The sequence below is a fragment of the Lepisma saccharinum genome, chromosome 10, assembly GCF_977018435.1.
Source record: "Lepisma saccharinum chromosome 10, izLepSacc3.1, whole genome shotgun sequence".
NCBI lineage: Eukaryota > Metazoa > Arthropoda > Insecta > Zygentoma > Lepismatidae > Lepisma > Lepisma saccharinum.
Window position 1 is genome coordinate 50,939,950 of NC_139238.1, and position 14,439 is coordinate 50,954,388.

Here is a 14,439-nt window from a genome sequence, read left to right on the forward strand (position 1 = left end):
TCAAATCTTGAATATATATATATATATATATATATATATATATATATATATATATATATATATATATATATATATATATATACCGTATATATATATATATATATATATATATATATATATATATCATCATCACACAAGCTATCATATCAAACATTCTTTTCTTTTTCTCACAGACATAACGGAAGAAAGCGGAGGGCACCGGAACCTTTGAAGAGTTCGGAAACGGATGTGCCGCCCTGATTCGACCAGGAAGGGGTTCCAGGAGAAGAATTATAATTTCTCTTCCGCAGTTATTTGGAAGCGGAAACCGGAAGCATTACACATGAGCCCGCTGGAGAGTGGCCACGAAGTGACTGCGAATATCCCTCACTTGTCCCGAGTGCCTCGTCGCTCAGGGTCTCCCTGTTCGACTCCTCTGCGCGACCATCGCCAGTCGACCTGCGATTGCGATTCCTGTTCCGCGAAGAGACCCCTTTCGGTGCACGTGTCCGGCGATAGTGATGTAGAAGGGACCGGGAGTGACCGTCAGTGTTCTCCTAAACTCGTCGCCGCTTCGAAAGAACGTGGGTCGTCGTCGCATCACGGTGGGCCGAAGGTGTGCGAATATTGTCCTTCGTCGTTCCGCGATTACAACTCTTACTTTCAGCACGTTGCGCAAGTCCACCGCGTCATTCTTACCCCAGTGTCAGATTACAGAACCGACGACGAAAGAAACACAGGAGAAGGTAGTGATTCCAGATATTTGAGGTTGGAGGGTCAAGAAACGGAAGACGCTGAAAGGCGCTTCTATCATTGGTCTGGTGGGAGGATTTCCGACATGGCAACAAGGGAAAGGCTCATGAGGCAGGATGGGTGTGGCTCAGGGTACTACACTCTGCGAGAGAGGCCGCAACACTTAATTCCACACCACGTTCGCATGTACCAGCGTGTACCTAGGCTGGCGATTCCACAGTACAATCCTAGAATTTGCGTCGAGCACGTCAGAATGCCACCAGAAGCTTGGAATGTGTACAGAATTCCTTTTCGACGGGAAGAGCCTTACATCCCCGTTGCCCAGGGCCAACCGCAGAATGTGCGCATCTTTCCTCCGGAAACGGTTGTGAGATTACGGCCTCCATCGCCGCGACTTCACCCCAGAGAACATTTAACGGCGGAAGAGAACGTGGTCCGTAGAGGTGAAGTTTCAACTGTTTTGTGCGAGAGAGCAAGTCCGACGGCGTCTTGTACCCAAAACGAGGATGATTGTGAGAAGTGCAGAGTGGATTTTTTGCATCGCCAGAGGTTAAATCGAAGTCCACCAAATGAGAGTCCTGATGACTGTGAGGTGTGTAGGCAAGAAAGAAACGAACAAGTGAATGAAAGGCAGACAAAAAGGGGAAACATGTTGGAGGTAATTGAAGTTGCCAATAGAAGAGAAAGTGTTGTACAGGATGTGAACATGTCGCATAGCAGTAGTTCGAATGCAACGCATGAAGATTCCGCTGAGAAAGATACAAATCCCTATCCTTCAGGAACACGAGAAGAGAAAGCGAGGTATTCAGAGACTGGACTCAAATACAACAGGAGGAGTGAAAGGAACTCGGAATACAGTCCAAGCCCATCAACGGAATCAATGCAGGATATCAGAGCCATTCCTTATCTCTGTGCTAGTCCAACCGCAAAGTCAGAACCTGTGCGGTCAAAACCATCGACCCCTACTTCTGACAGTAGGTCCTTAAAAAGTGCACCCGGTGACATATTCTCCTGCAAAGTGACAACTGGTCGGTCTTCCGTTTCGTCGCCACCACCACCGCTCGTCGAACACGTTCGCTATGTAAAGGACGAAGAACATGAGACGGATTCTGGAATTTGCAGCAGTATGTCCAGGTGCGTGTCCCCAAGCAACTCCCAAGCGGAAAGTTTGACCGCGAGGTCGAAGGACGACACTCTAGCGATGCAGGAGCAGATGGTGGTCATCATGTGGATGCTACTGGGCCAACAGAGATTGGAGATGGTAGGGTATCCCAGCGTGTCCGTTCCGAAGGCTCTGTGGAAGATCCTGGAAGTGTGCTGCTCGGCGGAAGGGGTGAAGTCTGCTTCTGCTATTCCCTTGGATGTAGATCACGAGTGCGACAGCGCGTGCTTCAGAGATCACGCTCACAGATTTCTGGAAGTGTGTGCCCCAACGAGAGACTACTGGAAAGAGTTCGGCTGGGTTGGCCTAACAGTGGACGTAATCGTCAATAAAGTATATCACGAGGGTAAGTTTATCATCTATATCATATCAATAGTTTGTTTCCATGCAGTAAAATAAATATACATGTGTTTCAGGACCTGGCAAAAAAAAATCTGGACGGTAGACAAACCTCTCTTCTTAAAGGCAAGGAACAAAGATACAGCTGCATTTCTTGTTTGACGGTCAATTTAAACAACTTGGAAAAATGTATCAGAATCAGTTTCAAGCATTTCTTCTTCCCGGTGCTTCTATTTTGTCACCAACCACGTGAACACCGTATAAAACATAGTAAACCACCTGCATTCCGCATTTCTTGCATTTTGCACAAGCTGTAAAATCTTTCGTTTCATTGGTTAAATTTTAAACCAGAACGTGAAATATAAAAATAGCATTTATCAATTGGCAGTTCTCTTGGATTAATTTGCTTTATTTTACTTCGCTTTTTGTGCCACATTTGGCTAATTTGCGAAAATGGGGATGATTGATGATATCAAGAAATTGATCAATGGTCACTCACAAACATCCATGTCAATGCCAGGATTGAACCCGGGATCCTTGGCGTCGTAGCGAGATGTTCTAACCACTCCGCCACGGGGGCCGGCAGTTCTCTTGGAGTTCATCCCACTTTCAAAGGTAGATAATTTGAACAATCGAGCAAAGTCTAGAATTTTAAACAGTTTGTACTAGTATCTTCTACATATAAATTATGCGGCATTAACGATCACTTGCATAGAAAAAGAGATCGATATAAAACATAGCAAGCCAACACTTGAAATTGTTGGCTCAGAAATGTCTAGGTACAGTAATTTCTCAGAAAAACAGGGAGTAACTTCAAAAGTAGAAATTAGAACAAGGGGCCAAGTCACATCTTGCTAGATAGTTCTATTAAATTTCATCAGATAAGCCAATTTCGTATTTTGTGTAGATTTTGAGAAGGTGTCGACTGTCAATACCTTGCCTGACCAGTTGAAGAACTACAGTGTCTCAAATGGTTAGTCTGTAGTTTCAGTGGTCATGCCTGAATACATGTCAACTGCAAAAAGAAATCCATTTAAGCACAAATCATATTTTTAATACTCCGATCTCTGCAGAGTGGTTAGCTCAAGGCGCAACGACACGAAGGCTCCCGAGTTCGAATCGCGCCTGGACATGCATTTTATTTGTGAGTCAATTCATCAAGTGCATCATAGAACTCATCTTCGTCGCCGAGATGATAATTAATTCAATTAATGAATCATATTTTGAATGCAAATTTTATAAGTTTTCCTTCCATAAACATCCTTCAGGAATGATGTGTGTCCATAGTATGGTAGGCTAATAGCTGTCACCAACGGTTTCCGGACAGCGTTATTTCATTTTTGGTAACCCAAATTACACAAGGGATAGGTATGTTGCGCATACAGTTAGGTGTAATTTGAAGGTTGCCAGTGCAGAATAGGTACGTGTAAAATGCAATTGCACAATATGAAGCCACTCTACCTTGAAAGTAGAAACAGTTTCACAATGCATTGCAGATTACAAAATAGTTGGTGAAAGTAATGTAGGTCACATCATTTTTAAAACTATAGTAATAATTTCGTATTTTCTCATCGATGATGAGCGTTCCTTTTTCACTCTCTCTGTCCCAGAATTTTATGAAAGGATAAAGCAACAAGAAGAAAGAATGAAGGATAGAACATGTTCCACGATTCGTGAAGAAAAATTAGATAAACCATGATTTGTCATGTTGATGAGAGTCGTCACTTCATCTTCGTACTGCTTCCTTTCTAATTTTTACACGGGAGCGCAATAGTAGATACTACATAGAGTTTTGATATATTCAATTAAATATGTTAGTTTAGTACATGCATTTGCACAGGCATGCCCTGAGATTTATTTGTGGCCATGTCTGAGAGAGGAGAGAGAGATTAGATAGAGAGAAATTGAGACAGGGAAAAAGGAGAGAAGGTATTTTTCTTTTCAGAAATATTGTGTCTGAAGTTCAGTTGTAATACGCATAATTGATTGTTATTGATTGTTATCTAATGAATAATTTATTTCGATAAAATGGTAAATGTGATGTGGCGGATACTTCGTAAGGGGAAGTACGTGTGAATAAAATAGCCACCTGTATAAATAATTGATTTGTGTCATTATGTGTAAAGCCTATACTACGAGTGTGTTAATCTTAACAATCATGTAACTTAAGATTGTATATGATATCTTTTATTTGAGTCTTCATTATTTTGCAGTGCATTTTATGCCAAACTGCGAAAGGGTAAGAACACCAAACAATACAACTATGTGACGTCTCGCTGACATTCATTATTGATTTCTGATTCTTAAAAGTCGCCATGTCATTGTCATGTATCATTGTTCTTTCCTCTATTTCATTTGATCACCATTCGTGCATATCTCCGTGTTAGCCTACGGATGTACAAATGCAACATTAAATATTAGGCAAACACTCTAACCATTATTAATTTATGTTATATTATGCACCTTTCACTTTCCAAAACCTAGTAACTCGCAATACGAAAGGCATGCGATTTGTTGGAAAACATGCTTTTAAGCTAGTCAGGGATTTCGCCTGTTCAAGGTTAAAAAGTGAAGATCTGACACAAGGCAGTGACGAATGATGTAACTCCTTTCCAGATATCCACAGTAAGTGATAAGATATTGCTGACCTTGCACAATATGGAAAGCCCGTTTCACGTTGTTCCACTAAGACGATTTCTGAGTAAATGTAGGATATATTTGTTTTTATATCTTGTCACGGATAATTCATAACATTTTCGTTTGAATTTGAATTAAAAACTTTTGGGTGCGTCAGCACTGAGGCTATTTTGCACCCGTCACACTATACGGGGTCCAGCCCCTTATCATAACAAAAATAAAACCGTGTCCGAAAACTAAAATTTTCTTACCTTGGTTAAAAGCTGAGCCCAAACAGGGCGCTCAGCACAAATAAGGAGAAAACATAACGACACAGAATTATACTGGCAATGGGGCCAGTAGCCAGAGCCTCGTTAGTCTGCAGTCCAGGGCGTGCTACGTGGAAGAGAGGTTGACTAATGGGTGCACTGCGTGGAAGGAACTCCCCTTACACCTCCATCTTTGTTCAATTTGCTACAAAAAGTATTGGCTTGTTCATGAGAGAATATAAAAATGAAAAAGGATTATGTTTGTAATCCACATTCATCAATTTCTTCTCTTCCTTACAACATGGCGGACATAGCATCCTCCCAGCTCTGTCTAAGGCTCTAGAACATCTTATTAGTGGTCAAACCCGTTACTTTCTAGCACGAAATAACCTAATAGACCCCTTTGAATCTGGGTTCCGTAGCAACCACAGCACATGCACGGCTCTTGTCAACGTAACCGACGACATTAGGTTAGCTATGGACAATCGACAACTTACAATCCTTGTTCTTCTCGATTTTACCAAAGCTTTCCAAACCATTGATCACGAAATTTTACTCACAAAACTATCATCCCTATTCAGCTTCTCGAACTCTACGGTTAACTGGTTCCGTTCCTACCTGTCTGGACGTCAACAATGTGTCGTCGACCCACATCGAAGATCATCCTGGAAAAGCATCCACTGTGGCGTCCCTCAAGGCACCGTACTGGGCCCCATCCTGTTTACACTGTATATTAACGACCTCCCGTCTGTGCTTAATCACTGTAGGTATCACATCTATGCCGACGACTTTCAATTATACTTTTCTTTCCCTCCTCAAGAAATATTGAATGCAACCGAACGTGTAAACAACGACCTGAAAAAAATCAACAAGTGGTCTGTAGACCACGGCTTGCACGTCAACCCGACCAAAACCCAGTGTATGCTCGTAGGCTCCCCAAAGATTCTGAACAGAATTGACGAATTAAATCTCCCTAATCTTACGGTCAACGATAAACACTTGCCTCTCTCTACCACGGTTAAAAATCTGGGAATTACACTAAACAATAACCTTACCTGGAGAGAACACGTAAACTCCGTGCGTAAAAGAGCTTTCGGTGCACTACACTCTCTCTTTACCGGCTTAAAAACTTCCTCCCCGAACGTATAAAAAACAAACTTGTTCAATCTCTTGTTTTTCCTATTATTGATTACTGTGACACTGTTTACTCGGACGTTAATTGCGAGCAAGCTAAACGCCTTCAGCGAATCCAGACCAAATGTGTCCGCTTCGTTTTCGACATAAAATATTCCGAACATTTGACACCGTATTATGCGAAGGTCGAGTGGCTGAAATTAAGTGATAAACGGATTTACCACAACCTTGACCTACTGTACAAAGCCCTAGAAATAAAAGATCCAAAATACCTTTCCAGGCGGTTTCAATATCTTTCGGACTTTCACTCCTGCAACACCAGATCACGTGAAAAATCCCTATCCACAGATCTAACTTCTACGCCAATTCGTTTACCGTTACCTCTGCAGGACACTGGAACAGACTGCCCCACGAAATCCAAGCCTCCTCCTCAGTTGTAACATTCAAAAGACAATTAAAGTTATACATGCTAAACAATTGGACCTAGGTTAAATTCCCAGAAAGAAATACGTTATACATTTAGCCCACGAAATATGCTTTCTATGTTAGGACTTGTGTGTGAATGTGTGTTTGTGTGTGTGTGTGTGTGTGCATGTAGAAACTGTATTGCTTTTATTTTTAATTTCTTCTAAGCTATATTTTTTTCATTGTGTTAGTAAAAATAATGAGCAATGTACGTAATTAATGATTAATCCAGGGCTTGACTGCTCGTATTCAAACTGTATTGATTTCATTTTTATTTTCATTTTACTTTCATTACTTTATTTTTCTTTTATTATTTTATTTTTCATTTATCTTTTTTAATTTTTTAATTGTATACAATTTACTGCAAAAAATGATCCCTGTAATTAATGGTTAAGTGGAAGAGAAGGCATAAATGCCTTAACTTCGCCATGTAAACAAAGTCGTAAATAAATAAATAAATAAATATTAATAAACCTATTTGATGTGGATTTGCACTCGACCTGTCGTAGATTCAAATTATTTGCAGTTGCGAAAGTTAACGTTAGTTTTAATCGTTTCCGATTGTTGTTAAATCATATCGTTAAATTTGATATTACCGATCAAAGATTATGTGATAAAATCTCTATTTCAATAGGAAAATATAACATTAGAGTGTTTGTAATGAATACGAAAATTAAATTTCAGTTATTATTTAGAGTTTTAAGGCACTATAAATGAAATCATCCTAGAAGAAAGACTCTTTTCTGTTCTGAACTTAAGCAAGGAAGCAGTTGTCTCCGCCTTTGCCAAAATAAATTACATTAAATATTCATGAATTAGATATCTATAATTGATTGTTGTTGATTGTTATTACTATTGAACTTCAGACACAATATTTTCTGCAACTGAGAGAATTCCCCCCCCCCCTCTCTCTCTCTCTCTCTCTTTCTCTCTCTCTCTTATTTTTTCTCTTTCACAAATGCAGATATATGCATATACCCTCTCCCAGAAATGAAATAAATCTCTGGGATATGCCTGTGTAAGTAAGAATATGCAATTGATTGTATTGGATTGATTTGTTGTTTTAAGTCCACTTTATGCACAGTAAGGCTAATCGGGACTGGACCTACAGTGTAAAGTGGGATCCGAACCACTATGTGCCTCCACCGGGAATAGAACCCGGGACCCCTTGATTATAAGGCGATGATGCTACCACTGCGCCATCGGGGAAGCCAATATGCAATTGATTACAACCAAATACTATATATGTTCTCCACATTGACCTACAAAATAAACATAGAAGAGGAAGAAGTCGTGTCTGCTCTCATCATCTTTGATGACAAATCATGATTTTTCTAACTCTTCTTTACGGATCGTGGGATGTGATGTATACATACTCTATTCTTTCTTATTGTTGCTGTTATTCTTTTATTCACTCGGACAGAATGAATGAAAAACAATATTAATTAGTAAAATGAACTATTAGTTTATCATCACTGAGAGAAAGTGCAGTTAGTATTTTATGTACATACTTTTTAAAGAAATTAACCTTCATTATTCTTCACAAGAATATTGTAATCTTCTATATTGTCAGAAATTACTTGAATTTTACACTTATAATATCTTCAAATTATTCTATTTCATTTCACACTCATTTCACACTTCGCAACTCTGAAATTATGCCTAACTTGAAAGGCAACCCAGAAACAACCAGTTGGGTTTCATGTATAAATTGTTGTTGTGCTGAAAGTTTTGGTGAATGCTGAACCATAAATTTGTCTACATTTAGTTTTTCCTGATAGACCTGACCTTACGTTAACCAATAAACACATGTGTATCCTCATAACACACACGTTTGAAAGAAACATAATTATTAGTTATAACCAGTATAAAGACGTAACTGTAGGTAGCGTCTGATGTATCATTAGAGGCCATTAGGAATTGTAGCTTTCTTGGCGACGTGATTCGAACAACTGTTCTCGGGTTACCAGCCAGGTTAAATTGGAGTTGTCTTCCAAAGTTTCGAGGGCATACATTGCTCTCATCTTCAAGGATTGTAGAAATGGAGACCAGTGTAGGCGGCATGAACATCAACGAAATATCCGATTATTCCAACCGGAAAAGTGAGGACTTGCGGAAAACAGCATCACCGAGGGACACAGAATGTTATTTGCCGACACCAAAAATAATAGCCAAATGTGCCGGTTACTGGGACCGACGGGTAAAGGAAGCCTTAGCCATTTCACGGGAAAGCACCAATCTCAACAAGGGCGTGGGACTCCAGTTCAGTCACGCCTGGAACCCACTCCTCCGTAAAAACAAGACACCACCCAATGAGAACACGAAGATCCAGAGAGAGCCAATAGGAAGACAGAATCCAAACTCCGCCACATTATAGTCATGTATATTAACTTACACTGGTCTAGATTCTACATTCCCTAATGGTTTCCAATGTATTGCCTCCAAACGTTGGAAGCAAACTCCAATTTAACCTGGCTGCTAACCCGAGAACACTTGTTCGAATTAGATGCCATGTTTTAAATCCGAAACATTCTCAAATACAAAGACGAAGTTAATTACTATTCAAAGTGTAAGGGAAATATCACAGAGAGTTTTACAAAACAGCTTGAAGTAGCAAACTCAGCCCCATATATATATATATATATATATATATATATATATATATATATATATATATATATATATATATATATATATATATATCCTCTCTAAAATGAACTGGGAGTTCAAATTTAAAATATCATAAAAATGCTTAAGTATAAAGTCATTCCATGCCAAATCATTACAGCTCCCAACCCGACCATCTTAGATTTTCATGAAATTCGGTAATATGGTAGAAATTTTTGCCCTCAGTGATACACTATGTTCGTACAGCAGGGTTGCCAACTTCATAAAATATGTCAAATTTATGCTTACAAAGGTAATAAAAAAATCATAACTTTCTTTCTAATTATGGTAAAACTTTCATCTTGGGCTTATTTTGAAGTTAAGGAAGAATAGTTTACATACAAAATAGTTTCATATGAAAATATAGAAGTTTTAATTTCAAGTTCATATGGTGTGACCTTTGACCTTAAATATATCTAAATGAAAGTATCTTCAATTCTAGTGCGAGTAAGGTATATTCTTGAGCTAAATGCATGTCTGTTTGGTGCAAGTTTCACTTTGGGATGCTTTTGTGATCAGGGATAAAAAAATATATATCTGACTGTAGTAGAGTCACTCGGAGGAATATGCCCATCGGGGTTAAATGCCCACCCCTTCGTATCTCGCGCAACGTTAATGTTATGACCATTCTGCTACTCTTGTTTGAAAGCGCCCTCCGTGGTGAGACGAGGCAGCAGGTTTGGAGCTTGTGAGAAGAATCTGAAGCCATCCAGCTATAATTTCATAAGGTAAAAATACAATTTTTGAGGTAATATTTTTTTGGACGTTGCTGTATTAAGAGTGTGCAATAATATTCCCAAGAGAGAAAGAAACTGAATTGTACCTTTCGTGTAAAGATCAAGAGTCAGAGTAAAACTGCAGCATGGTGCTCAGAGTTGCAAACCCAGTGATTCTATTTTCTGCTTGTAGATGTGGGGTGATATGCCCACAGAAATTAAGTACAATATGCCCATGAGCATTATTATGATAAGAATGGACCACACTGTGACTGTATCCAGTGTATCCGTTGTAGTATGTGGATGCATGAAATATGTACCAAATTCACGTTCATGTGTCCAAAGTGCAATGCAATTTCTCACAAATGTAAACAGTAAAAGAGGCTATGGTAAATTCAAAATAAGTGTTGTTAGAAACGTTATGCTTGTCTGTACAAATGATGTTCTGTTTACGAAACAAACGTTAATAATCTTAATCTGTGTATTATTTTCCTTTAAATATGTCATGGCAAGTATTACAACAATTCTTTCTTGTATTGGGCATTTTACCCTGAACACGGGATGATTTGCCCAAATTGACATTCATCTGTTTATTTTCCATTGGTTCTATTGCTATAAGACTTACAGTAATAAAACTTATAGGTAACAATAACAAAACATTTAGCTTTCATTTGACAATGTCAATGTATGCAAAGTAAAAAATAATGTTATGTCACATCAGCATGTAGCCATTCATTACATACAAAATACACCATCCTAGCCGGACGCTGTGGCCGAGTGGATAGCACATCGCGCTGCGACTCCAAGGGTCCTGGGTTCGCTCGGGCTTGGTAGTTGGTGAATGTCCATTCATCAATTTCATAATTTCATCACTCATCCCCATCTTTCAAATTAGCCAAGAGGCACAAAACTCGAAGTAAAATCAACTAAATCAATCAATCAGTCAATCAATACACCATCGTAGATTATACCTTGTACATGAAGATGTACACACTGTTCCAGAAAACCTACCTGTCTTGCACCGTGGCCCTCTGCCACTCACGAAGACGAAGGCCTGATGGTTGTAATATGCTACAGTACATGGACGAGGAATACAGACAGTTTTCCATCGACGTGCCATGTGCAGATCAGTGAAGTGTGTGTTTTGGTGTAACCGATCCATTTCTTTTTTTTATTTTGGTTAAAGCACTTGCATCAGAGTAACTTGCCATGTGACGATAAGTTCAGTGCATGTTTTGGTGTAACACATCTAGTTTTTTTTTCAATAGAATTGAGGACTAAAAGTTGTAAACGTTGTAAGTGCCAAAAGCGAAAGTGTTGGGAAATCGCATCGTTCCGCACATCAGCCCGTAAGAACGTGTACGCTAGTGACCTCTTTACACGCCAATTGAACTACTTAGAGGGCTACCAGCCACATTTCACGTTTACCACATTATAAAGCATGGCACATTTCATAGTTTAACGTGGAAAACGGTGTTTGAATTATTGTGGCATTTACAGCGTTTTCCAATTTTAGTCTTCAATTAGATTTCGGTACTGTTATCGTACCTGCTGGTGTTCATTTTCCCCATAGTACTTCTGCACATACAGCGTTATTCCACTGGAGATATTTTTAGTGGCCTGCCATGCGGCTATAGGCTACAAACTGGCCTCTCATCAGTTCGGATATTGCTCAAACGTTGATACTGTGCTTGCATAATGTTTCATTTGTTCCCCTTGTAGTCTAGTAACATACTACAGTTTTTTTCCGTTTTTCTCTCATTCACTGAAATGTGCCATACAGCGTTATTCGGTGGAATGAATCATTTGCTTCCACTCTGAAAGATAACAGGATACTGCTGCTCTTCGGTTGTAAAAATTTAGGGTGTTCGATATCCTTCGAGAGCCAAGCATATTTGGAAGTAGAGTTTGCATCTACGATAAGTTACGGATATACTCTCCTTTTTAAGTGCACATCTGTATGTACAGGAAATGATGATAACCATCGTGTAATCAATCACGAATCATCTATGAAAAATCTGCAATGTACTACATCTTAGGCGAAGTGGCCGGTTTTGGGCTGGTGTGACAATTGATCTTGCGTATACAACCGTATTTCACCGTATCATATTAATCAATATTGTGCATACGTTTCGAAACAAACAAAACAGCAGCTATATTCAAGTGATCGACACACTGCAGAAAAAGTGCATTACATTCTCACCAACATCGCAATAAATGGAGCACATCAAATATAAGGAAACACATGACGGTCTTTTAAACTACGTATCTCCTCAACCTCTGACTCTACCGGAAAGAAACAGTAACAATTTTTTTTAGTCCAGTAACTTTAGGTCGGTCATAAATCACATAGTTTGTTACATATTTGCTCTATCAATCAAAAAACATAATTTAGAAAATTTTCTGGTCTAACATTTTGGTTCTCTTCACTTCTTGTGTGAAATTAACCGTTTTCGAGATATTATTCTTTTAAATTTTTAAGATTAATGCTTGGCACATTTCTTTCAATATGGCGACTATCCTACGAGTGGTAAACTCTTCACTTTTCTTTACTATAGATGCAGATGGTTTCATTTCTGTTCCAATTTGTTCGACATAACTTTACTAGACTGTGAGGTGTTCACTGAATGTAGCATATACTACTGTCAGATTTTTTTTATCCTTGATCCCAAAGTAAAACTTGCACAAAACAGACATTTCATTGAACTGTAGAAAATACCTTATTCCCACTAATGTCGAAGATATGTCTTTTTTTTTAACTATATTTTTAAGTTTCTATATTTTTATATGAAAGTATTTTCTGTGCAAACTATTCTTTCTTAGTTTCAAAATAAGCCCAAGATGAAAGTTCTACCATAATAAGAAGGAGAGTTATGCATTTTTTTTGTTGACCTTGTAAGCATATTTGACATATTGTATGAAGTTGGCAACCCTGCTGTACGAATACTTTGTATCACTGAGGGCTAAAACTTTACATTTGTAATTTACTTCATGTTTTCTAGCATCCTACCAAATTTTTTGGAAATCTTAGATGGTTGGTTTTGTACCTGTGATGATTTGGCATGGAATGACTCTATAGTAATACAGAATCCTATATCTAGGATGACAAATTTTATGTAATTTACTTGTTTTATATATCCCTGACATACCAAGAACATTTTTGTTACTTTGAGAGAACGTGGGACATGTCGGAGCACATAAAAATTTACATGGATGACCATTGGACTTGGAGAAAAATCAATTGCTTATAGGGGATTTGTTTTCCCCTACGAAAGTTTTGTAGATGTTCCGTAATCATGAGCTACTGCGATAAAGTTACGAATGGCATATATTGAGATTCAAGTGCTGCTTTTTTGCTAGTACAGCTCGATATTTGAAATTTACAATTTTCAGTCTCGCTCTACAATTCGCATTATTCCACTCCTTAAGGTCATCTCGTATTATTCACGTTACTGGCAATGTGATTTATATATATCTGCGTAGCGGAATGTTCCAAACTATTGAACATTGAAACGTTTTGAACTTTCTTCTGGAACGTGTTAATGGATTAGAAAAAAACAGGAACGAATGGATAAAGAGCAATACTAGCGAAATGACAGTACGACAATAATATTTTGATTATGATATGAATAGCATGGAATGAGTTGCTAGAATGTTGATGTTAAAAATAACTGGTCTTTGCTTTAAAGAGAACAAAATTAAGTTCATCCTAAAAACTGAATTGAAATCATAACATGAAAGATGTTTATTCGCTTCAGGGAGATAATTTTATTCTTTGGGTGTAATATTCATGCAGAAAATAGGCTGCAGTGGTTCCCAAAGTGTGCGCCGCAGCGCCATGGGCCGCCGTGGCTGGATTACAGTAGTGCCGCAAAATGTTCGAAGATTTTCACTGAAATATCATTTACTTGTTAGTCTACACAGGGTTTTAGAACCTTTTACACAAAAAATGTTTCTGAATTTGAAATATGTGCTTATTTTTAACTTAAGGCAAGCAACCTAACCGCACTAACCGAGCTTTGCAAATGTTAGATAGGCCTGCATTTTGACTTGTGCGCCGCGGAAAAATCTTGAAACACTAAGGGCGCCGTGACACGAAAAATCTAGGAACTCCTGGGCTATAGTATTGTCACCGTCAGAACACGCAGCGTACATACAACCAACTCAAGCGCAACTCTGTTGCCAGTCTTCCTGAAAAGTCCCACAGCAGGAGCAGAAGCCAACAGTCTCAATGGAAATGGAAAGAGGTTCATCTGCGTTCCTACAACTTATTTCATTTCCGAGATGATAATATTTCTTTGGGAGGGAGGGAGGTATAGCCTTCTTTTCAGGTCGATTC

General features: G+C 38.7%; 1 protein-coding gene across 3 annotated transcripts in view; it reads left to right on the forward strand.

Moving 5' to 3' along the window:
• The window catches only part of LOC145994348 (uncharacterized), a 215,917-nt gene that overhangs the window by 132,328 nt on the left and 69,150 nt on the right, over window positions 1–14,439 (forward strand). For all 3 annotated transcript variants that reach the window (XM_083130468.1, XM_083130470.1, XM_083130469.1), the window contains exon 2: window positions 174–2,240. In XM_083130468.1, coding sequence (XP_082986594.1) covers window positions 227–2,240 — 2,014 coding nt within the window. In that variant the 5' untranslated portion in view covers window positions 174–226. The remainder of the gene's footprint in view (window positions 1–173; window positions 2,241–14,439) is intronic.